General features: G+C 42.5%; 1 protein-coding gene across 9 annotated transcripts in view; it reads left to right on the top strand.

Annotated features, from left to right (window-relative positions):
* Nckap5 (NCK associated protein 5) overlaps positions 1–23061 on the top strand; it is an 896002-nt gene that overhangs the window by 862835 nt on the left and 10106 nt on the right. The window contains exon 17 of one of the 9 annotated variants that reach the window (XM_085840680.1): positions 7217–7291. The exons of the other annotated variants lie outside the window; for them this stretch is intronic. Coding sequence (XP_085696806.1) covers positions 7217–7270 — 54 coding nt within the window. The 3' untranslated portion in view covers positions 7271–7291. The remainder of the gene's footprint in view (positions 1–7216; positions 7292–23061) is intronic. 9 annotated transcript variants of the gene reach the window in all.

Below are 23061 nucleotides of genomic sequence, written 5' to 3'. Positions count from 1 at the left end.
GTCCCACAGTAGCCAAGCCAGCAGGAACGGGCTTGGCAAAAGCATCCTTGTGCTCTATTGCAGCTAGAGGACAGTTCCATACTAGAAGGCTTTCTTCCTGAGTTCACTGTTTCTTATATTCACCCAAGGTCAAGAGCTAATAGGATGGAGGCTGGTTCATTTCCTCCAAAAGAAACCAATTTAATTATGGCATTTTCGGGAACTGTCATTCCTTAGAGATCACTGGGAACCATGGTTTGGAACCACAGAATAAAGGAACTCTAGTGCCATGAGTTTGCTTATGGTGTGGATGTTTCCAGACTCTCTGGATTGTCTTCTCCATTACTGAGCCAGTTGTCCCTTGGTACAAGACTTCCAGATCAAGTAAGACATGTTACTCTTTAAAGCTCTGGGCCCTTCCTAAAAGAATAATTCACCACTCTCATTAGTAGAGCAGACCTCTTCTTTTTATAAAGCAGGGAATTGACAGGCATGGGTCCATGGATTTATGTAGAACTGCCTGATATTGACTGAATGTGTAGTCCCACCAAAATATGCATGTTAAAACCTAATCTCCACAGTAATGATATTTAGCGTTTGGGCTTTTAGGGAGTTATTATGTATTGAAAGAAGTTCTCATGAATGAGGTTAATGTCCTTTTAAAAAACATCCCCAGAGGAAATATCATGAGGTGCTAACCATAGACACAGAACTATGGTTAGCTAAGGAATGCTACAAGTGGAAAAAAATTGTCTTCCCCAGAGAAGAGCCCCAATTGATTATCTTGTACCATGTGGTAAACTCTGAAATCATATACATACAAGTAATATTATATGGTCCTGTAATGTATTTATATATTTAGGAATATATTATGTATTATAAATTTGCATGTGTAGAAATAATATGTCTATATCTCACAACAATTTTTAAAGTGGCAATGAATTTGAGAGAGAGAGAGAGGGAGCTATGAGGAAGAGGTGGAAGAAAATGATATAATGATACTTTTAACTTAAAAAAATAACAATAATCCAAAAAGGCTGCTGGAAAACATAAACAAATGTAGTCATTATAGAAATCAGCATAAAGGGTTCTCAAAAATTAAGAAATATAACTACCATATGGCCCAGCTATACCACTCCTGGGCAGATACCCAAAGCACTCTGTATTCAACCACAGAGATATATGTAAACCATATTCACTGCTGAGTTATCACAATACAAGGGAGCATAACCAACCAGCCTAGCTGTCCATCACCTAGTGAATGGAGAATGAAAATATGGTCCATCTAGCCAATGGGATTTCATTTAGGAAGGAAGTGGAAGTCTGATGTTTGTGGGGAAACGGAAGCATCTGAGTGTTAGTGTAGCTCCTGACTCCGAGAGACAATAGTGCTTGTACTAATGTGTGTATGTGCATGTGTGTGCACACTTGTGCACATTGCATGCTCTTGCACAGAGTGAAACTGGAGTGGAAAAGTCATGGGTAAATGAGGTGTTGAGGAACGAAGGAAATCAGGACACATTAAAAAAGAAATTCAAAAAGAGTTTGCTGGGGAAGGGAAGACACAGGTCAGAGCCAGAGATGGGGAAGAGTCAGAGAGGAGAAAAATTGGTCAAGCCAAGTTTTATTTGAAAACACCATAATGAAACCTAAAACTTTGTGTACTAACTTAAAAGGAATAAAAGAAAGACATAAATTCACATAAAATGTCTTAAGTTGTGTGTCAAAAATGACACTAGAGAGAGTTTATTCATCTCCTTTCCCTACATGAAACACAGGTGGAATCAAACCAGTGAGGTCCTTACCTGGTCTCTGGATACCCTGGTCTTGTGTGTCCTATCCTCTGCAATGAGAAAATAGATCTTTTCCTAAGCCTCTAGGTTCAGGGATGGGTTAGAGCTGCCAGAACAGATGCAGGCAAGGCCCATGCTGGTGGAGAAAGAACTCAGTCCTCACCCACGCTCTTGAACCAACGTAATTTTCACAATACAGCAGGGACTTTAGAAAGAGCCAATTCGTGTTTACGTGATTGGAGGGAAGATATCATAAAATACACAGTCGGCTGTGCAGTGCTCACATGCCAGATGGCGTGAGTGTGGGTTAGTCTGCAGCTTGCTCTCTTGTTTAGGAATCCTTTCTGAACGAGAGCAGGACGTTCAACCATTTATATCTACAGCACACCAGGTGTATTCCCCTGGCATGTGGTGGGGAGAAATTCTAGATGGATTAGAATCCTGGGCTCAAATCCAGGATTCTCCACTTCTTACGAAGTACTTCAATCTGCATTGACTTTTAAAGAAAAGAAAGCTTGGAGACTAGAGCCTTAAAATGAGTCTTGGACCAAGTGCAAATTTGTAGGAAGATATTACTCTTAGAGCCTCTCTGTCACTCTTTGGAGCTGACCTAAAGGAGCCAGTGGGTCAGACATTGAAAAACCTTCCCATGCGACAGCACTGCACCCAGCTGTTTCCTGACCAACGAAATATAACTTCCTTTCTTTCTGATTACTTTTCCTTTTCAAATGAAGTACTTTTTCATTTTACAGAATTAATGAAATCATAATTTCAAATGACAGTTAAACCAAAGTGCTTTTTTTCATCTTCAGGAATCCTGTTTTTAAGTTCAATAAACAAAAAAGCTTCAAGAGAAAAAAAATTCTACAAGTTTGTTCTTTCTTCTTTCCATCACTTAAGAATATTAAAATCCCCATAAGTGTATAGTTGTGGGGTTTGAGAGTTGCAAGGTCACTGCTGTTACAGACAATACATATTTTATAGACAGTCTGTGCTGTTTCCTAGGGGAGGTTGTAATGGACTTCTAGACACTGGCAACGTTAAATGAAATAAAGGAGTTTCTTCCCAATTCTAAAGGCTGGGGATCTGAAAGCAGAGCATCCGTGGGGTTGGGGTTCTCTCCTAGCTTTAGGCCTTGGTGTTCTAGATGACTACAGATTCTGCCATCTCTGCATGCCACTGTTGGACGTGGCAGTCACTCTGTGTGTGAGTCTCGTTGTAGCATTTCCCATGTACATCCAGGGTTTTTTTTTTTTTTTTTTTTTGTCCTGTCCTTTTCCTCCAGTGACATCAGTTGTATTGCACTGAGACCCCACTCTAGTCTGCTGTGATCTGTCTTTGTGTGTTTGTGTGTATGTGTGCATGCTGTTGCGTATGTACATCCATGAGGATATGTGTATGTACATGTGTGTGTGCTTATGTGTGTATGTCCACGAGTATATGTATATATGTATGCAGGTGCACAGACACATGTGTGCACATGGATGTGGAGGCTAAGGGGTTACCATGGGCATCATTCCTTGGGTGCTATATATTTTTAGATTTATTCTACATTTTTGTTTTATTATTAAATTATTATTGGAGAATTTCATACATATATACAACCTATTATATCATACCCACTGCATATTTCCTCTCCAAAGCTCCTGTGATCTCCCTAATACACCCCTCCCCCAACTTTATGTCTTCTTTTTTTCTTTTTGATATCCTACTGAGTCGATTATTGTTGCTTGTGTATGACTAGGTGTGGGAGCATCCCTTGGAGCATCAGTAACCTACTGGTCACTATACCTCCAAGAAAAAGTAATCTCCCTCCCCTGACAATTGCCCATAGCTTCTAAACTCAGGGGAGGGCATCCAGACTGGAATTTTGACTAGCTCAATCATGTTTAGGACTTGGACCTGGGTCCTTCTCTCTGCATCCTCAGGTCTAGATTTATAAACACCTATCATCACTCATTGGTGTTTTAACACGAATGCTGAGTAATTTCCCCCGCCAAGGATATATGAACAAACATCTGCTCACCCTAAATACGAGCTCACTGACAAAGCAAAAAACAATTCTGCCAAAATCTAACAACAACTATGGGGATCACCAGGTACAGCCTTTCTCCACAGGGGCTGGAGCTCTGAACTTCGGTCCTAATGCTGATCTAGCAAGCACTTTATCAACTGAGCCAGCTCCCTGTTCCTCATGTGTTCTGTGGATTGCTTACACCCAGCTTATTTCCAAATAAAGTCCAGATGTGAGGGGCTGAAGTGCCTCTTTGTTGAGGGCAGAGGGCCTAGTTCAATCTACACAACCACCTGAAGCTAAAAGCAGAAGATAATAGGGCAGGGGTATTACAAAGCCTTTAACTTCAACAAGGAGAGATCAGCTTGGACCTGCTTGGGACCTGGCATAGCCAGTGCCTTAAACAACTAACTGCAGGTAGCTGTAGTTTGTAGCAGAAGAAGCAGCTGGAGACCCCTGGATAGCTCAGAGACATTTTTTCTAACTTGCATAATCAAAACAAGCAAACCAAAGGGCTCTATCTGCAAGTCATTGGGTCCCTTTGTCACATGCAGAGTTCAAAGTCTTCATCTCAGTTACTTCTCCGAGGCTGTGATATGATACACTAACAAAAGCAGCCCACGAGAGACAGAGGCATCTTCAGCTCACAGGTAAAGCTCACTGTGATAGAGAAGTCATGGCAACAGGAACTCGGAGCAGTTGCTCCCACCCTGTCCACAGTCAGGAGGCTCAGGAAGATGTGGGAATGCTTCCAAGCACTTCAGCTTCTTGTCCCATTGCCTGCAGCCCAGGGCATGGTCCTGCCCTCAGTCTAGATGGGTCTTCTCGTGCCAGTGAAGGTGATCAATTGCATCCCTAAAGGCTTGCCTCTTGGGTGATTCTAGATTCTGCCAAGGCCAGCGGTCACAGGGGTATTTCCCAGGTACACCACAAGTATAAGGAACAGTGATCCAGAGACGTCAGTGGGGGCCCATGAAAATGCAGGGAGGTAACTGGGAGGCTGCGGTTGGGCTTTGCTCACTTGGCTTACAGAAGAACTAGCCAGCGACTCCCTGGTTCCCATCTCAAACCTTGTAGTGACTTAATTAGAAAGATGTTTACATGTTTGCTTTTATTCTAACACTACAGCTAATTATTTCCCAGCACTGCTTGTACTTCACAGTGTGATATAAGTTTCTCATTTATGATTCATTGATTCAAGACTATTTATGTGTTTCATGCTGTTTAATAGGTGTCATTCTGGGCATAGTAGATAGAACAAATTAAAAAAAAAAAAAAAGGACTAAGTCCTTGCCTTATTTTAGCTAAGAAGGAAATAAACAAGATGGAATGCAGTAAGCCTTCATATTTACAAGCCCCACAGCCAAGGAATCAACCAAGCCTGAATGAAACATTGAAAACCAAAGCACACCTATACAGGACCTGTGAAAGCATTCTTAAGTCATAATTATTCTCTAAACAATGCAGGGTAACAGCTATAGCACTTACAGCATGGCAGGTCTTGTGAGAAATCCAGCCATCGTTCGCAGTAGATGGGACCATTGTAATTATATAGGTGAATCATGTAAGCACCTATGGCTGTTGGGCATACCTCACAGGAATGTGAGGGCATCCTGGACCTGTGGCTGTGGACAAATGACTGTAAAATGTCAACTAATGATGTATGCATTTAAAGTATCTATTAGGGTGTGTGTGTCCATGTGCACATGCACATGCATGCCTGTGCAACACAGTGTGCATGTGGGTGCCAGAGGACAATTTCCTGTAGTTGTGTTTTTCTTTCTACCTGTGTGTTTCCAGGGATTGAATTTGGATCATAGGGCCTGGTGGCATGAACACCTCATCACTGATGCATCTAGGCAACCCAATGATATACATGTTTTAAATGGATTAAAAAAAAAGGGTAGATCTGCAATCATGAGCCCACGGAAAGTGATTGACTGGGGTCTCTGTGAAGAGCAGATGCTTGAATAAGAAGTTAGAGGAAGTTTTGACAGGTGGTATATGCTGGAGCTTATGGGCAGAGTACAGCAGGTCCAATGTGCATGCGCAGTATGTCCCGGACCAGTGTGGACAGAGCACACTGAGAGAACGGCTGGAAGCCAGGATGGAGAATTCAGGAGCCAGCGTGTAAGATCTTATTGGCAGAAGAAAAGCTCAAGGTTTCAGTCTCAGCAAAGGGAACGGTGGGAGACATTTGAGCAGGGGAGTGACTTAGTTTCCAAGGAATGTAGTGACATCTGTGTGGGGAACAGGCTCCTAGGAAATGAGCATGCAACCACATCTAAGAAGCAGTGAGGCCACCGAGGAGAAAATGAGAGCAGCAGACAAGAGATGGTGGAGAGGGACTGGGTGTAGATGATGGGATCTTAAAGTATTTTTAATACCTCCTTTCTTAAGTCTGTGTATGTGTGTGTGCATGTGTGTGTATGTGTGAGTGCATTCATGACCATGTCATATGTGGGTGAGAGAACAACTTGTGCATGTCAGTTCTCTCTTTCTACCATGTGTGTACCAAGGAACAAACTCAAATAGTCAGGCTTGGCAGCAACTTCCTTTACTGGCTGGAAATCCAGCCCTAGATTGTGTGTGTTTTGAAAGCAGAACACAGAGAGTACTTTCTGCTGCTATTAGCCAGAGTCCAGGGTGCAAACAGAACTACTTCAAGGTCTTTCAGCTAATGGGATTTAACACAAAGTTTAGTGTCTTCAGAGGTGCTGAGTGGGAGACAGTGGTGATCCAGAGCTCGGCAGGAACAGGAATTCGAAGCTACCTCCCAGATGGTGAGAAAGTGACAAAGATTGGGTATGACGGGCCAAAGGCTGGACCACTCACCCACAAGAAACGGCCCTAGGATAGGTGGCAAGTGGGAAAGATGCAGAGCTGTCAGGCTCAGGGTAGGACAAAGGCAGAAAGTGCTTCCTCCTCTTCTCTTCCTGATGCCCAGACTTGTGCCATTGACTATGATTGGCAGAACATCCCCAGGTCAGAGAGAACACAGGAAATATGGCTATGATGATCCAAGAAAAGCCTATAAAAGAAAAGTTGACTAGAGATCTGAGAGAAATAACAGGCGACTTTAAGTTTCCATATATGAAACATGGGCATGCGTATCTCACATTAATTGCACACAGTAACATGTAGATATCTGTGATATCTGTACACACACACACACACACACATACAAAGTGGTGGGAGCCAGATAGCTTTCATCTCAATGCCAAAACAAGTCTTGGACATCGGTTGCCTGAATTGCCATGTTAAGGATTCTGAAGCTATCTGTCTACACCCTGTGCTAGCTATGATATGGGAAGGGGAAGGGCCACATCCTTGCTAGGTATTAGCTCTGGAGTCTGCATAGGGAGGCAGTGTCAGCCAAAGCACCCTCACCTTGGGAAAGTCATGAAGGGATTCTCTTGTTTTCTTAAAGGTGGTGATAACACCTCACCCCGAGTCCCCTGTGGAAAGAAAGAGCCATGATTAAGCTGAAATTCCTGGAAAACAGGTATTTTTCTTCCTTCTTGTCCCCAAGAATTTGTTCCACTAATTAATGTATTTATTTATTCACTTTATATCCTGATCACAGTCCCCACCTCCTCAGCTATCACTCCTACCCATACAAATCCCCCTCCCCATTGCTTCCTCCCCTTCTCCTCAGAGGAGAAGACTCCATTAGGTACCACTCCCCCCCCCAACATCAAGTTGCAGAAGGACTAAGGACATCATCTCCCACTGAAGCCCAGCGGGCCAGCTCAGTTAGAGGGAGGGGATCTGATGGCAGACCACAGTCAGAGACAGACCCTGCTCTAATTGTTAGGGGATCCACATGAAGACCAAGCTGCATGTCTGCTACAGGTGTGTAGGGGGCCTACAGCCTGCCCCTGCATGCTCTTTGGTTGGTGGTTCTGTCTCTGTGAGACCCCATGGGTCCAGGTTAGTTGAGACCGTAGGTCTTCTTGTGGTGTCCTTGACCCCTCAAGCTCGCTCAGTCCTATTCCTCACTCTTCCACAAGACTCCAAGCTTTGCCTGGCATTTGGCTGTGGGTGACTGCATCTGTTTCCATCCACTGCCTGATGAAGCCTCTTAGGAGACTGTTATGCCAAGCCCCTGTCTGTAAGCATAGTAGAGTATCATTAATAGTATCAGGGGTTGGCTCTCTCCTGTGGGATGAGTCTCTAAAGAGATCAATTCCTAGTACCATTTCTTCCCACGTTGTATGTTTTTATTTCTTTATGAGAGAGAGGGTGTTTGTTGGACGGGACTACAAGTGTGTCTGTCGGTGCACGTGTGTATAGCATGTACTTGCGGAGGCCAAGACAACCTTGCCTGTTTCCTCCTAGGGACTTGCAACCTTGTGTTCGAGACAGGGTAAAGTATCTTCACCAAGTGAGCTAAACTGGCTAGTTAGTGAGCTGCAGGGATCTGCCTGTCCCCACCACCCCTTCACTGAGAATTGAAGCCCTTGTCACTGCGCCCAGCTTTTTACAGGGTTCTGAGCAACCAAGTCAGGTTCTCAGGCTTGCCAGGCAAGTCCTGTGCTGACTGAACCATCTCAACCTTGGATTATTATTATTTTTCTCCATTCTGCTCCGGAGGACAAGAGACAACACACCAGCCCTTTACCACTCTCATTATTCCCCATATGCTCCAGGTGTTCACACCAGAGACACAGATCTGTCACTTGACGCTGCATTTGGAAGTTATTCTAGAGTGGTTACCTGTGGCCATGTGGAGTATGACATCACCCTGTGATTACAACCCCAGGCCCTTCTAGATCACCTGCCCCAGGGTCCTCCCAGGATGGTGATATCTGGGATGTGACATCCTTTGGGAATTCAGCGAAAGCATCAGGGAGGGCATTTTCAAATGAAAGCAAGTGGTTCTTCCAAGAGTCACGCCTTAGGGATTCCATGGTGCATCTCTCCCAAAGTGATGTGACCCTGTGCAGGGTGTACCCTGGCCAAGTGCAATCTGTCTCTCCCTGCTTAGCTTTCCCCTCATTCTTATTGTGGGAACACTTTTAATCCCCCCGCCCAGTGGGGATATTTGGGATGATCTTTAATATTCTGTCAAAGCCTCTGGCGCATGTTAATTATCAGTTTAACTAACTCAGAGAGCAATTTATGTGCTTATTACCTGAAGATAAAATATTTTACATTTTTTTTATTTTTAATCTCCAATAGAATAACAAGTTATTTTATTATTCAAATAGGACTCACTTCCTGCTGTGTTCAATACAATTTTTAATAAATATGTAAATTCTAAAATTAATTTACAGCGTGCATTGGGAGGCATGATTTTGAGATGACAAAAAACTTGATGGATTGTAAACTTATCCCTCTCCCCTCTTAAAATCATCAGTCACAGAGAACAGGATGTGCCGACCTCTCATAATCTTACAGCTTCTTCTTCGTCTTCTTTAGTTAGGGACTCACTTAAAAGTGATTATAAAGTAGCATGTTTCTTGGACCATAATCCATCCACAGATTAATTAGATATTTTAGTTGCCACCTCATCGTGGCATGGCAAAGGAGCCACTTGTGTTTTGTTGTTGAGGCCAGCAGGAGCGTAACCTTGATAGCTGCCCCCATGTAACTAAGGCTCTCTGCCTTCACTAATGAGACTCTGGCCACATGAGGGAAGACATCCTCCACCTTGCTTCTGTTAGGGGTAGGAGGTGGGGAGTGGGGGAGGGATGCATGTGTGCGGATATATAGACCAGGGGTCACACAACATCAGATGTCCTCTGTAGCTGCTAATGTTATCTCTAGAGATAGGATCTCTCCTGGAACTAATAACTCACAATTCAAGCCTCTATCTTCTGACAGTGCCCGTCCCACCAGCAGTCTGGTTTCAGATGATCTCTACCACATCTTATGTTTTGCATGGATACTGAGGATCCAGATACGATCGACATATTTGCATGCAAGCAATGTCTGTGGTCCCCAGAAGTGTTCTTTTATTTTTAGTTTTCTAGATGGCATACAGCAGCCTATCTTTATTGGCAATGGCCAATAGACCAAAATGTACATCAGTATTCCTATAGGAAATAACTTGGGTTTTTTTTTTCCATGCTTGAGATGAAAATTTTGTAGCTATTCTCTAAAACCATAAAAGTGGGTGGGGGTAGGGGACAAAAATGTCTGTGCCTAACAGGTTTGGACTCTCAACATGGCCTTTTTCCTGGTCCTTTCCCAATGGATATAGTTTTGGGGTCAGTTTCACAATTTTTAGTAATCCCTTAGTAGTCCTGAATTGTGTGTGTGTGTGTGTGTATGTGTGTGTGTGTGTGTGTATGTACATAGATGCTGAAGACAGAAGACAGCCTCATATGTTGTAACACAGGCACTGTCCTCACAAAGCACTCACTGGTTTGGAATGCTTTAGGGTATCTGGCCATCAAGCCCCAAGGATAGGTCTGTCTCTGCCTCTGTAGTTCTAGAATTGCAACACATGCCAGCCCTCCCAGCTCCTTACATGGCTGCTGTGGATGGAATGCCAGCTTCTTAGGCTGCATAGTGAGCATTGTACAGACTGAGAAGTGCCCCACCCCAACACAAACTATGCCAGTAACTTCTTTAAAACAGATGTAAGGGACATTATTTTCTAAGTCAATTAAGAAAACTGTAGTCATGTATAGCAAGAAATCAGACCTGAGGTCCAGTAGAGAGAAACACCAGCCCACTCATAATTAACTAACTGGAAGTCTGGGTTTTCATGAAGCTGAGAATTAAGCAATTATCTCCCTTCAACCTATGTCAGTTTTGACGTGTTAAAAAACAAAAAACAAAAAACCCTGCTACCTATTACATGTGGCAGCTTCTGCCACATTGAGGTTCCCTATGGACCCAAAGACACAGCTTGAACCGAAGCCTCTTAAGGTGATGAAGCTATCACTTAGCCCTCCATCCTCCAGATGAGCCCACTGAGGGCCTCAAGGCCTTTCCATGGCTCTCTTTAAATCTTGGGTTCTGTGTGTTTGCATATGCAGGCACACACAGAAGCCAAATGAAAGCCTTAGGTGCCATTCCTCAGGGTGCTACCGATCTTATATTTTGACTGTCTTGGAACTCACCAAGTAGGCTAGACTGGCTAGCTGGCAAGTCCCAGGGATCGCCCTATCTCCACCTCCCCAGGGCTAGGGTTACGAGTGCACATCACCACACCAGGCGCTTTTCTATGGATTCAGGGAATCAAACTCAGATCTTTGTTCTTGCTAAGCAAATGCTTTGTTGACTGAGCCATCTCTCCAGACCCATTTTGTGGTCTGACCCTATTCACTTTAATGTGTTTTGTAAACACAACCTGCCCTTTCAGGTTTGTGGTGGTGAAGTCTTCCAGGGAGCCTGGCTTTCTGACAGTGGAGATGTCCCTTCAAAGGGCATGTCAATCAGAATTTTCTGGAAAACGAATTTTGTTTTCCCATTCACCTACCAATTGAGGAAGTCGTTACATTCATGTTTATGCACAAGCTCTAAACCAAGGAAACCTGGATATCTTCTGCATGGTTAGACAATGACTGCCCCTCGGGGTATGACAAGACTGGAGACAATGACTGCATCTCATTCTTGGAACTCAGTTACTTTCAAAGGCATGAAAAGGTGTTCAGGGGTGAAAGATGCACTTCTAGAGGAAAACAAAGGACCAGGAAACAAGGATTCTCTAACACACATGGCCTGTGTGTTAGGCATGTGGCACAGGGGCATGAAGACACGTAAGGCATCACCCCTACATGGGAGGTGGAGCAATATCAGCAAACAGATGTATTGGCCAGCGCTTTCTACAATACTGCTCCGCACAGGACTGGGGAGAGGACAAGGTGCCTCCTAGATAGCAAGTGATTCTGAGATTTCCCAGCACCTGTGTCTCAGGAGATGAGTGGGTGATGGTGATTCCAAAGGTTGTGAGGATGTCCGGGTGTACCCTTGCATTTGCATGCACTCACATGCATTGATAGGTATGCAGGTTTATGTACTTGCACATATATTTATGTGGGTACACATGTGGGGGAGTACACATGTGTAATATATGCCTTTATTTGTGTTGAGGTACATGTGCAGGCATGTGTTTGTGTGTGTATGCATATGGAAGCCATCCATAACTTCAGATGTCATTCCAGGACATTGTTCTTAGGTTTTAAGTCAGAGCCTCTCACTGACCTGGAACTAACCTAGTAAGCTCTACTTTCTGGCCAGTGAGCCTCAGAGCAAGATCCAAATGTCTCTCCCTCCTCAGCACTGGCCACCGTGCCCAGCTCTTTTGACACAGGTTCTGGGATCAAACTCAGGTCCTCATGCTTGTTTGAGAAGCACTTTGATGATTGAGCCACCTCATCAGCCCACGGGGAAAACATTTTAGACAGTGTAAGATGTGTGGACCAGAGCCTGGAGACTGCCTTGCTGGGCTCAAAAGCTTGCCCATTGTGATCCCCCAATGGCTAGTTAAATGATGTGCCTCATATATATCGGCATGCTAGTGACCTTTCATCAAGATGTTGCTGAGCAACCTTAATTTTATCTGCAACTCCTGCATCATTGGTTGCCTCACTGCTTCTCAGATTGCCCACAGAGCCCTGTGATCTTTGCCCCCTGATGCTTCTGGGACTGCCTGGTTGAGTCTATTGACATTCTGAGCTTGTGTGGCAATAGTTCTTTTTTCCCCTGCTTTCTCATCCACATGATGGTGGTGGTGGTGATTGGATATAGGTATGCATGTGCCACTTGACGTATGTATGTGGTTGCAGGTACCACAGCACACATGTGGCTTTAAGAGGACATCTTTGCAGAGTTGGCTTTCTCCTTCTATTTTTATGTGCATTCTGGGTATTGAGCTGCTGTAGTCATTGGGTTCACATGGCAAGTCATCTCACTGGCCCTGGAATATTGTTTTTTTTTTTTCCCTGAAGTTAAGGTCTATGTGTTTAGATGCTCATAAACTGAACAAGACTCAAATACCAGAACCATAAAAGATGGAGAGGTATCCCTGGCCCTGTGAAGCTAGTCTTGTTCTCCTGTGTGACTCCACAGCATTTAAATCCTGTGGAGAAGCTGCTGTTTTCCCTGCAGGCCCCACCTACTTTTCAAGAACCTTGTTTCCATGGGGAGGGAAATAGGAGAGACCTCCTTCTCCCTCTGCTGCCTGGGGAGAAGGAAGGACTATGGACAGCATTAAGAGCGAGTTTATTATTAATCTTAACTCCTAGAGTTAGTAAATTGGAATCATGTTTGTCTCAATGGTGGGAGATGGCACTAGCTGGAGCTTTCTTTCCTTTATGGAATTTGTGCATGAGCCAAGAGCTCTGCCTGCCTCCTGAAAACTCTTCATTTCCCACTTACTGGGTGAAGGGCTTTGGTGTCTCCTTCAAGGTCCCTCCAAGCATTGTGCCCTGACAGTCTGCAGAATGGGGTCACAGGACCCACAGCAGCACAAGAACTTCTGTTTCACACAGAGCACGCTGCTGCTCGTCCACAGATGAACATATCGACACTTTCACAAACATTTTCCCTCTCTGCATTTTTTTTTTTGGCCCGAGGCAGGAGAAAGAGACCTTTTCATTATTAATCTGGAGCATTTGATAGGCCTCCTTTGAGAAGGTCATTGTCTGCTACGGCAAAATAATCACGGGATTTCTAGACACGATGGCAAGGGGGGAAATGATTCATTATTTCACAAATTATTTTGCCTTCAGTCTCTGACATGGATGGAGGCTTCTAACAATGTGTGAGCAAGAGAGCAAGGCGTAAGCTATTATATGAAAGGTTGCACTTTAAAGGGAAAAGAAGTTCAAACATTACATATTTAGCTCCATTGTAATATAACAAGGTCCAGTGTAGTCCTCATGGTACCTCAGTGGGTCTCTGGATGATATTGTACATCTCCCTGAATAGGAAGAAAATCCATGTGCCCCCCTTTTCCTCATTGGCCCACACTAATGAGACCTGAAGAAAGTCCCGGAGCTCCATTCAAGCAGTAGCGCCTCCCTCTGGTTGACTTGGGATGGGAGACTGGATAGTCCATCTTATAGGGTCACCCACAGTACTGCCTCCCATGCCACATATGACATATATGTCATATATCTCAGTTGATTTTCCTGGTGCTGTGATAAAACACTGTGACAAGACATAAGGGGGAATGTGTTCATCTGGGGTCATGTCCATCACAATGGGAAAATGAAGGCAGATAGAGCTTGAAGCAGCTGGTCACATTGTACCTAAAGTTGGAAGACAGTACCAAATGAACACACACTAATGTACAGCTCCATCTTTCAGCTTACACTGTCCCAGACCTAGCCAGGGCATGATGCCACTAATGTTGAGTTGGTCTTCCCATCTCAATTAACACAATCAAGACAGGCCCCAGTAGGCATACTCAGAGGCCCATCTCCCAGCTGGTTCTATGTTCTGCCAGGTTCCCAAGTAACAGTAATGTTGCTCCATAAGCCTCAGCATTATTTATCTTGTTAATTTTTGAGGACATTAAAGATGTGCATCTGCTTAACAGCTATGAGTATCATCATGAAATAGATCAAAGAAGATTTCAGGGCTGGAGAGGTGGTTTGGTAGTTACACCCACCTGCTGCTCTTGTGGAGGACCTGAGCTTAGTCCTAGCACTCATTTCAGGCAGTTCACAACCACCTGTAACTCCTGCTGCAGAGGATCTCACACCCTCTTCTTGCCTCCTTGGGTACTGTCTCACAAGTACACATATACACACAGAGATACACATGTGTAATTAAAAAAATAAATAAATGAAAAAAATAAAATAAAGTTAGTCTACCATGCAAGAAATATACTATGTTTGGTACCCAGACATAAATTACATGGTGTTATTTTTACAATAAAGTTGGTTTGGCCTAAATGCAAGGCAGCTTGCCCAATAATGATACACAATTTAAAAATGAGACCAGGAGAGGCCGGGCGATCGATATGACCTTGACTACTTATAACCCAAATAACTTATGGAAATAATGTGAAGACCCTGTGAACCCTTTGGCGTGACAGGAGGGCTTTAAATAATATTTTAAGAAAATCAAAAGCAAACCTCCCCTGGACCTTCTTTACAGATTAGATCTGAAATGAAAAACCCCGAGTAACACAATTAACTATTGATTTTGTTGATCCATCTTTAATTCTCACAGCAATTGAGTTGTGTTTACACAGTCATGCAGGGCAGACATACCTCACTGGGAGCAGGGCGCCTTTTGCTTTTACATTAATTTAAAAATTAAATTGTTCTGTGCATCTGAGATAAAAATAAGTTTTTTTTTTTTATTTTCACGGGCGGTTGACTTACAGATCATAAAGTATTATTAAGCCAGGTAAGACAGCTCATGAAGAGACTCCCTTTGAGAATGCAGGAGTCAGTTGTCTGGATGAATACACAGTGGTCTTTCCTCACTCATAATAAATAGCTTCCACCTTTTTAGTTACCTAGATGCTAAGGTTTGAATGTAAAATGTCCCCCATGGGCAGGTGTCTTTCAACACTTGGTCCCCAGCTAGTTCTGCTGTTTGAGACAGTTTCAAAACATTTAAGAGGTAGAGACTAGCTAGAGACTATCTGAACCTTGAGACTTGATAACCTCACTTCTTGTATGTATTTTACTACTTCCTAAGCACAGATGCAATGTGACCTTACGCTCCCACTGCCCTGTCTTCCCCACCATAATGAATAATATCTCTTCTTAAACTGGATTCCAAAATATGCCCTTCCTCCCTTACATTACTTCTTGTTATGTATTTGGTCCAAGCAATAAGAAAAATAACACCATCATCAAGCACAGTTCAACAATGAAGGTCTCGTGGGTTTTAGATTGCACACTCTTCTGAGTAGCGTAATGAGATCTCTTACCATCTCACTCTGCTCAGGGTGGGAACTAGTCCTCTATCCAGCATATCCACATTGTATACACTACCCATACTTTACTTTCTGAGCCATCCCTCCATCCAGTATATCCATAGCATATATTCTACCTACCATTTAATTCCTCACCTGTCCCAGTTATCAGATCAACTGTCACATCATCAGAGTGCTATGTTCAGTTAAGCTTGCTTATAAATCTCATTATGTCATAATGCTCTCATTTAATTTTCACCTAATCTTATCACATAAACACTGTATCACTTCACATTATATTGAGTGTGAGTGCACTACAATAAGGTGTTTTATAAGAGACTACATTCACAGAAATATTGTTATTAATTTCTCATTATGCCTAATTCATTAACTGAAATATATCACATATTTAGATATAAATAATAATGTTCTATATGAAGTTTGGCACTACATGTGGTTTTAGGCAGTTTAAACACTAGGTAGTTTAACATGCATCTCCCACAGATCAGAGAAGATTGCTGTAGAGGATGGGGGTAGGGGAAGCGGGGTTAAGATGCAGCCATATGCTGCCTTGTGCTAGAATTTGGTATTAAGATTGGTATAGCATAATCTCCCTACAGCTTAATTTCTAAAATTGGTACACTAGTAATATTTTTAGCTTTTCACTGTTAGTCTTGCTGTGCCTCTAATAATGTCATCAGTGTGCCATTACACCTTGAACGATACCGATACCCATTGCCTGAAAAGTTTAGGACTCTGAACTTAAGCAGATTGCCTGAGGCTGGCCAAAATTAAGTGGGACATTACTTGGTGGGTGCATTTAGGGAAAGGGGAATATGTGCCAATGTGTGCACAATGTGCCATGCACTTGCTCTTTCCAATAACCTTTTGTATTGGCTGTTGTGTCTGGATTTTCAGAATATAACAGAAGCGGAATGTGTCTGAATCTTTAAAATAATTTCCACCAGGGAGTTTTCTTCTTAGAAGAAAGATCAATAAATCAGTGTCACTTCTGAGTTGCCCCAGCTCCCAGAATTCAATATGTCAAATGATTTTATGCAAAGGAAAAGCTGACCAGCCATTCAACTGAAACAGCAACTGCATTAGGAGGTGGATAGCTTACACAAGAGTAAAGCAGACATCCTCACCTCCCCAGAGCTCAGTGTTCTCCTGCATGAGTTTTGGGCTGCAGTCCCACTTAATGCCAGACCTGTTGAAAGATGACTAATAGATTGGCGGTTGGGTGCATTGACTCTCCCTCCCTACTCTGTTAGAATGAACTTCTGGTTGTCTCATCATTTCTAGTGAGCCATGTGGAGCCAGGGATAGCTAAGAACTAGACCCAATACACACAGAACTGTAAGTTTACTTAAAACATTAGAAGACTGACTTTGTGGTGTGTGTGTGTGTGTGTGTGTGTGTGTGTGTGTGTGTGTGTGTGTGTAACATGGTTGCACAATTCTTGAGTATAAACTTTGCAGATGATGACCTTGAGTTGCAATACCAAGTCCTTGTGGGATGCAGACTAGGGAGATGGTTTATTCAAAGACATGTTGCTGCGTAAACCTGAACTCAGATCCCCATATAAAATAAATCAGGTAGACCTAGAGAAATGGCTCAGCTGTTAAGAGCACTGGCTATCCTTTACAGTGGACTGAAGTTTGACTCCTAGCACCCACATAGTAGCTCACAATCACCTCTAACTCCAGTTTCAGATGACCCAATACCCTCTTCTGGCTTCTGTAGGAACCAGGAATGCATGTGATATACAGACATACACATAGGCAAAACACCTATACACATACAATAAAATTTAAAAAAGCAGTCAGGAGCCATAGCATGTGTCTACAGCCCCAGCAGTGGGGAGGTGGAGACAGGTGATTCCCTAGAGCAGGCTGGCCAGCACTCTACCCAGTGTAGTGTTCTCTGTCTTCAGTGAGAGACCCTGTCCAATAATAAGGTGATGACCAAGTGAGGAAGACAAAATGACCTCTGGATTTTGCATACATGTTCATTGTGCATACGTATAGGTATACCTGTATCTATAGGTATATCTGCACATACTCACTCAACTAAATCCACATGGCTAGATATCAGAGCATTGCCCTAAACTTTGAAAGTCACAGGATATCTCTTTAATAAATATATAACCCTTAGGTATAAATCTATGATCTTTACCCCTTTGATGACATTGGGCATTTTCCCATAGAGAGAGAATTTCCAGGACTAAATGAAAGTCATAGTGTAATATATAATGATCTGATTTAAGAGAAGATTTATTTTACTTTTCTAAAACCCTGTCACTCCAAAGTATGTATATATGTATAAATGTGAGTGCATATATGTATATGTGCGTTCATATGTGTACATATATGTGTATGTATGTATATCTATCTATCTAATATGTATATATGTATGTCTATATATGTGTGAGTGTAATGTGTGGTTTTAATATGTGTATATATGTTTGTATGTGTATAGGTGTTTGTATATGTGTGTGTGTGTGTGTGCCAACCATTCATAATGATGCCTTTAAATTAAAGACAGACTTGATGTTTATACTCTGTTTAGCTGACACCAAAATAAGCCAGTCTGGTGGCTTTTAGCTCAGTGTTTGCTCAGTTCTCTTTCCTGAGTGTTTTTTAGTTGCCATTCTGTACAGAAAGGAATCTCCCAATGCAGAGATGCATATTTCATTTAGTTAGGTTACTTATGTAAATTGTTATCAGTGGACTGCCTAGTTTGCCTAATTCCAGGTCACTAAAAAGTAATTCCTATTTAACTTTGGGGGAAATTTTCCAATTCTCATGAAATCTACTGCATTGAAAAGCTTATTGTGCTATTTTTAGATTTATGTATGGTGTGTGTTCATATGTCTATGTACATTGCACAGAAGTGTGACTATATGTACATTTGGGTGTGGAGGCCAGATGTTTGTTCTGGAAATCATCCCCTGTGGCTTTTCTATCATATTTATTGAAGCAGGATATCCCAGTCAAACCCAGAGCTTGCTGATGAGGTGAGTCTTGCTAGCCAGCTTCCAATAGAGATTCCATCCCAGCCTTTTGAGGCTGCAATTACTGGTAAGCCTACATTTATGTAAGTTCTGGTGATCCAAATGAATGTGTCCTCCTGCTTACATAGCAAGCACTTTACTTACTGAGCCATGTCCTCAGCCTCAAGTTATGTTTTCAATTCTACTTGAGGATGCATCTACTACCAGGAGTGGGGATGGGAGAATAAACATCTTCAAATTGGCATTTCAGATGATATCCCCCCAGATCATTTAGAAATAGCAAGCATGCTTCCATGTTTACTTCAGCTTTACCCATCAGAATACCTTCCCTCTTCCCAAGTCCCCTTCTCTGACATAACAAAGTTTGTGATATTCTTTTTATTATATAGTGAAGAATACATTTTTGTCTGTTTTACACTATCTGAGAATGCATTGCATTCTGGTTAGTTTTTGTCAACTTGACACAAACTAGAGACAACTGGGAAGAAAGAACCTCAATTGGGAAAACTCCTTCATCAAACTGGCCTATGGGCATGTCTATAAGGCCTATGGGGCACTGTATTTTTTAATTACTGATTGATGTGTGAGTGCTCTGCCCACCGTGGTTGGTGATTCCTCTGTACAGGTGGCCATGAGTTATATAAGAAAGCAAGCTGAGCCAGCCTTGGAAAACAATTCAGTAAGCAGCTTTCCTTCCTGGTTCCTGACTCTGCTACTACTCAAACTCCTGCCTTGATGTCCCTCAGTAATGGGCTATAATCAGAACACGGAGGTCAAATAAACCCTTTCCTCTCTGAGTTTATTTACTTCATGGTATTTATCATACCAATGGAAAACAAACTAGGATACCATCTCTTTCCAAAATGCCTTCCCATGTTCCTATTCTCTTGCCTTTAAGTGGCTCTGTGGTGTGTGTGTGTGTGTGTGTGTGTGTGATGGGTATCCCTCCATTCCTATGAGATATACTATTCCCTACCAATCCTATGCTTCTTCTTCCTGACCTTCTCTCCACTTTGTTTCTTTTTTTCTCAGCAAATTCAGTTTTGCACACTCTGGGTTCAAGAGTTCCTGCAAAGGTCATTGGGAACCATTGATCACTGTTAAAGACAGCAATGGAGTTAACAAAGTCATAAAAGCACATCTCAGCTGAAAATTACTCTTTCACCTAATAAAGCCAGTTTCCCCAGGAGATGCTAAAGAATTAGCAAGACCCTAGTAAGGAAACAGTGCCCCCAAAGTGCTGAATCACATATCCCTGCCTGGGATTGACCAGAGAAAATGGTTCCCTGTTACAGAAGGTCATGCTAAATTTTCAGGGGAGCAAGTGAAGTCATGTGTCCAGTTGAGTTAATAGAGGAATATAATGCTAGGAGAGTGTAATTATCCATGCTGGATTCTGACCTGGTTAACAGGGTTAACACCACAACTCTTGAGAAGAGCACGGGGGTCTCCAGAGCTCACCCAAGATCTGGATGGCTGATTTTATGTCTCAAAAGGTAGCTCTACCAGGAATACAGCACAGGAGATATTATGGGATAGATTAATTAGCACCTTTGAGCAAAGAGAAATGGCTGTGTTACCCTGGAGATGGGCCTGTCCCCAGTAAATGTCCCTTAAAATGGACTTGAAGCTACACACAGCCTTCTACTACAAGACCTGGATTAAAATGCCTTTCCCCAATCCCTAGGTGACAAAATTCTACTCAGAGTCTCTCATCTCAATGTCCAAGGTGGGGAAATTTTCAACTTGCGCAGCCATCCTGTCTGTCTTGTGGTTAGAATATGGAATGCCCCCCATAGGTTTATGTTTAACCCTGGGTCCCCAGCTTGTAGCACTGTTTGGAAAGGTTGGAGAACCTTTAGCAGCAGGAAGAAGTGGATCATTGGGAACAGCCTTGAGGTTTTATAGCCCACTAGCAGACACTTCCTGTCTGCTCTTGGCTTTCTGACAGCAGAGGAAATGTAGACACTTTCTGTTGCTGCCCATCTACTTTTTCTTGCCATGATAGACTGTATCCCTTCAAATTGTGAGTTAAAATAAACTGCCAAGTTGCTACTGTCGGGTATTCACTCCTAGCAACAACAACAACAAAAAGAGAGGTATAATACAAATAATACAAAACCAGAACCCTGGGTTCAGTAGCCTCCTTTATTTGACTTTTCTGCTTCCGAATAGCTCTTCTTCTTTCACATCTGCTGAGTCACCTCTGTATGTGACTATATGTCTCTCTATACCTAGAGAGACTTCTCTGCCCAACCCATTTCACCATAGTCCCAGAATTATCTTTATCATCTGGGCCCCAACTTGTCAGTGGCTATTTATGTTGAAGAGACAGGCATACTGATCCATATCCATAATCTCAGCATTCAGGAGGCTGAAGCAGGGTAATTGCAAGTTTGAAGTCAACCTTGCAAATTTATGGCCAGCCTTAAATACATACTGCATAGTGAGTTCGGGACCCAGCCCTAGTGGTGGAGAGGCATCATGGTGACATACAAATTTGGGTGTATTCTTCCAAATAAAGAAAGCTGCTGAGAATGATGCTTCAGTCCTGTTGTGTTTGGGCTCCTTGTGCATCTCTCAGAAGAGAGGGAAGAGTGACTCACTTCATTAGCAACTTCAGGGAGGGTTCTGGCAGCACACAGACACTTCAGGACCTTCCCGCATCTCTCTCAGGTTGGGCTAGCTGTCAGAAGCACACTCTTTTTTGTGTGTGATATGAAGGTTATGGGAAGGTGTGTGTGTGCGTGTGCGTGTGCGTGTGCATGTGTTTGCATGCACACATGTGGGTATATGTCCATGTACAGGCCAGATGTCAAACTGGAGTTTCTTCCTCATTTGCTTTCTGCCTTTATTTTTTCAGACAGGGTCTTTTACTAAGCCTAGAGCTCTTTAATTGTGCTAGGCTACCTGGCTAGTGAGCGGCAGAGACCTTTTTGCCTTTGCCTTGACAGTACTGGGATTTCAGGCATGTGCCACCTTGGCTAGCTTTTCTCAGTGAGATAGGGAGATAGAATTCCTCAAGTACTCTTGCTTGCCTAGTAAGCTCTTCGTTTCTTATTACCAGTGTGAGCAAGCTTACCTATTTAGAGATGGGAACCTCACTCTTCAGCTGAAGTTTTCTTGGTAGGAAAGATGATATTGGAGTCTATTGTCAACCTTTCACTTTTCCAAGTGGCTGAGAACTAAGATGAGATGCAGGGAGAACCTTAAGCTTGTTTACTGAGACAGTAATAGATGCACACAGGGCACCCAATTAAGGCTCCAGAGCTTTATAGACAGGGAAGATTTGAAAAGCACTTTAATGTAAAGAACCAGAGTGTCAGAGGGGTTACACAGCTAATTAGTACCATGTCAGCGATCCTACACTAGGTTCCAGATACCTACTATAATGTGTACTGATTAAGGTCTTGCATTCTGTATTCAGGTTGCTTTTTTTCCCACTCCTGACTCTCTGGCAGATTAGCTATGCATATTTGGACTAGTATTTAGACCACTCCGTCTGTATTTTTCCATTTGTGTAATGGAGTTGATAATCAAACTCTCTCATGGGTTTGCTTTAAGGATAAAATGAGATAATTCTTATAATAAAGTCACACAGTTGACATATACTAAGAAAAATACTTAGTAAGTAAGGCTATTTGCCCTCCATGTACTTTTCTAGAATGATTGGCAGTGAATCTCTATAGCAATAGAAAACTAAGAGATGCAGGATGTTAATTAAGACCCCGTTTACACTAATTTGGGCAGAGGACTCTGAAACTGAGTTAGTGCTTATCTGAGGAAAGAAACTCAATTTTAATTCCCCCAGCAGCTTTGAACAGCTTTGTAACATTTTACAATAGGCATGATAACCAATATCTTTAAAATAAAATCTACAACAAAAACTTAGTTAAAATAATAAAATAGCCTTAATCATATAATAATTTATTTAGCTGTTTTATAGGTTTGCAGTATATTTCTCTGGTGGTGGGAGAAGTTCTAGCTATAGAATATATCATGAATGCATCTCTAATAAGTAGACGCCAGCATGTACAAGTAGATAGTAGGTAGACATAGATGATAGGTGACAGATGATAGATAGATAGATAGATAGATAGATAGATAGATAGATAGATAGATAGATCCATCAATAGCTATAGATATGTATTTTACTGGTTTAATCTCTTGAGTTTTTCAGTCTCTCCTCAAGTTTTCTCACATCTGCCAGAGCTTGTCTCACCTCCCAATTGATCCTCCCTAACATTAACAATATGGCTCTATGCAAAGTTTCTTTCATGAGTATCATTAACAGCAGAAACATATGCTATATGTTTACAGGTCAGATTTCACCTGAATCGTAAATTTGTGCAAATCACAGGTCCCATAAATATCCTGGGTAGGATACAGTTGGCTCCTGTCTCCCTTGTCTTCTGTGTTCATG

The sequence above is a fragment of the Mus caroli genome, unplaced genomic scaffold (assembly GCF_978045245.1).
Source record: "Mus caroli unplaced genomic scaffold, Mus_caroli_1 scaffold_1, whole genome shotgun sequence".
Lineage (NCBI taxonomy): Eukaryota > Metazoa > Chordata > Mammalia > Rodentia > Muridae > Mus > Mus caroli.
This window is presented reverse-complemented; position numbering and strand designations above follow the sequence as displayed.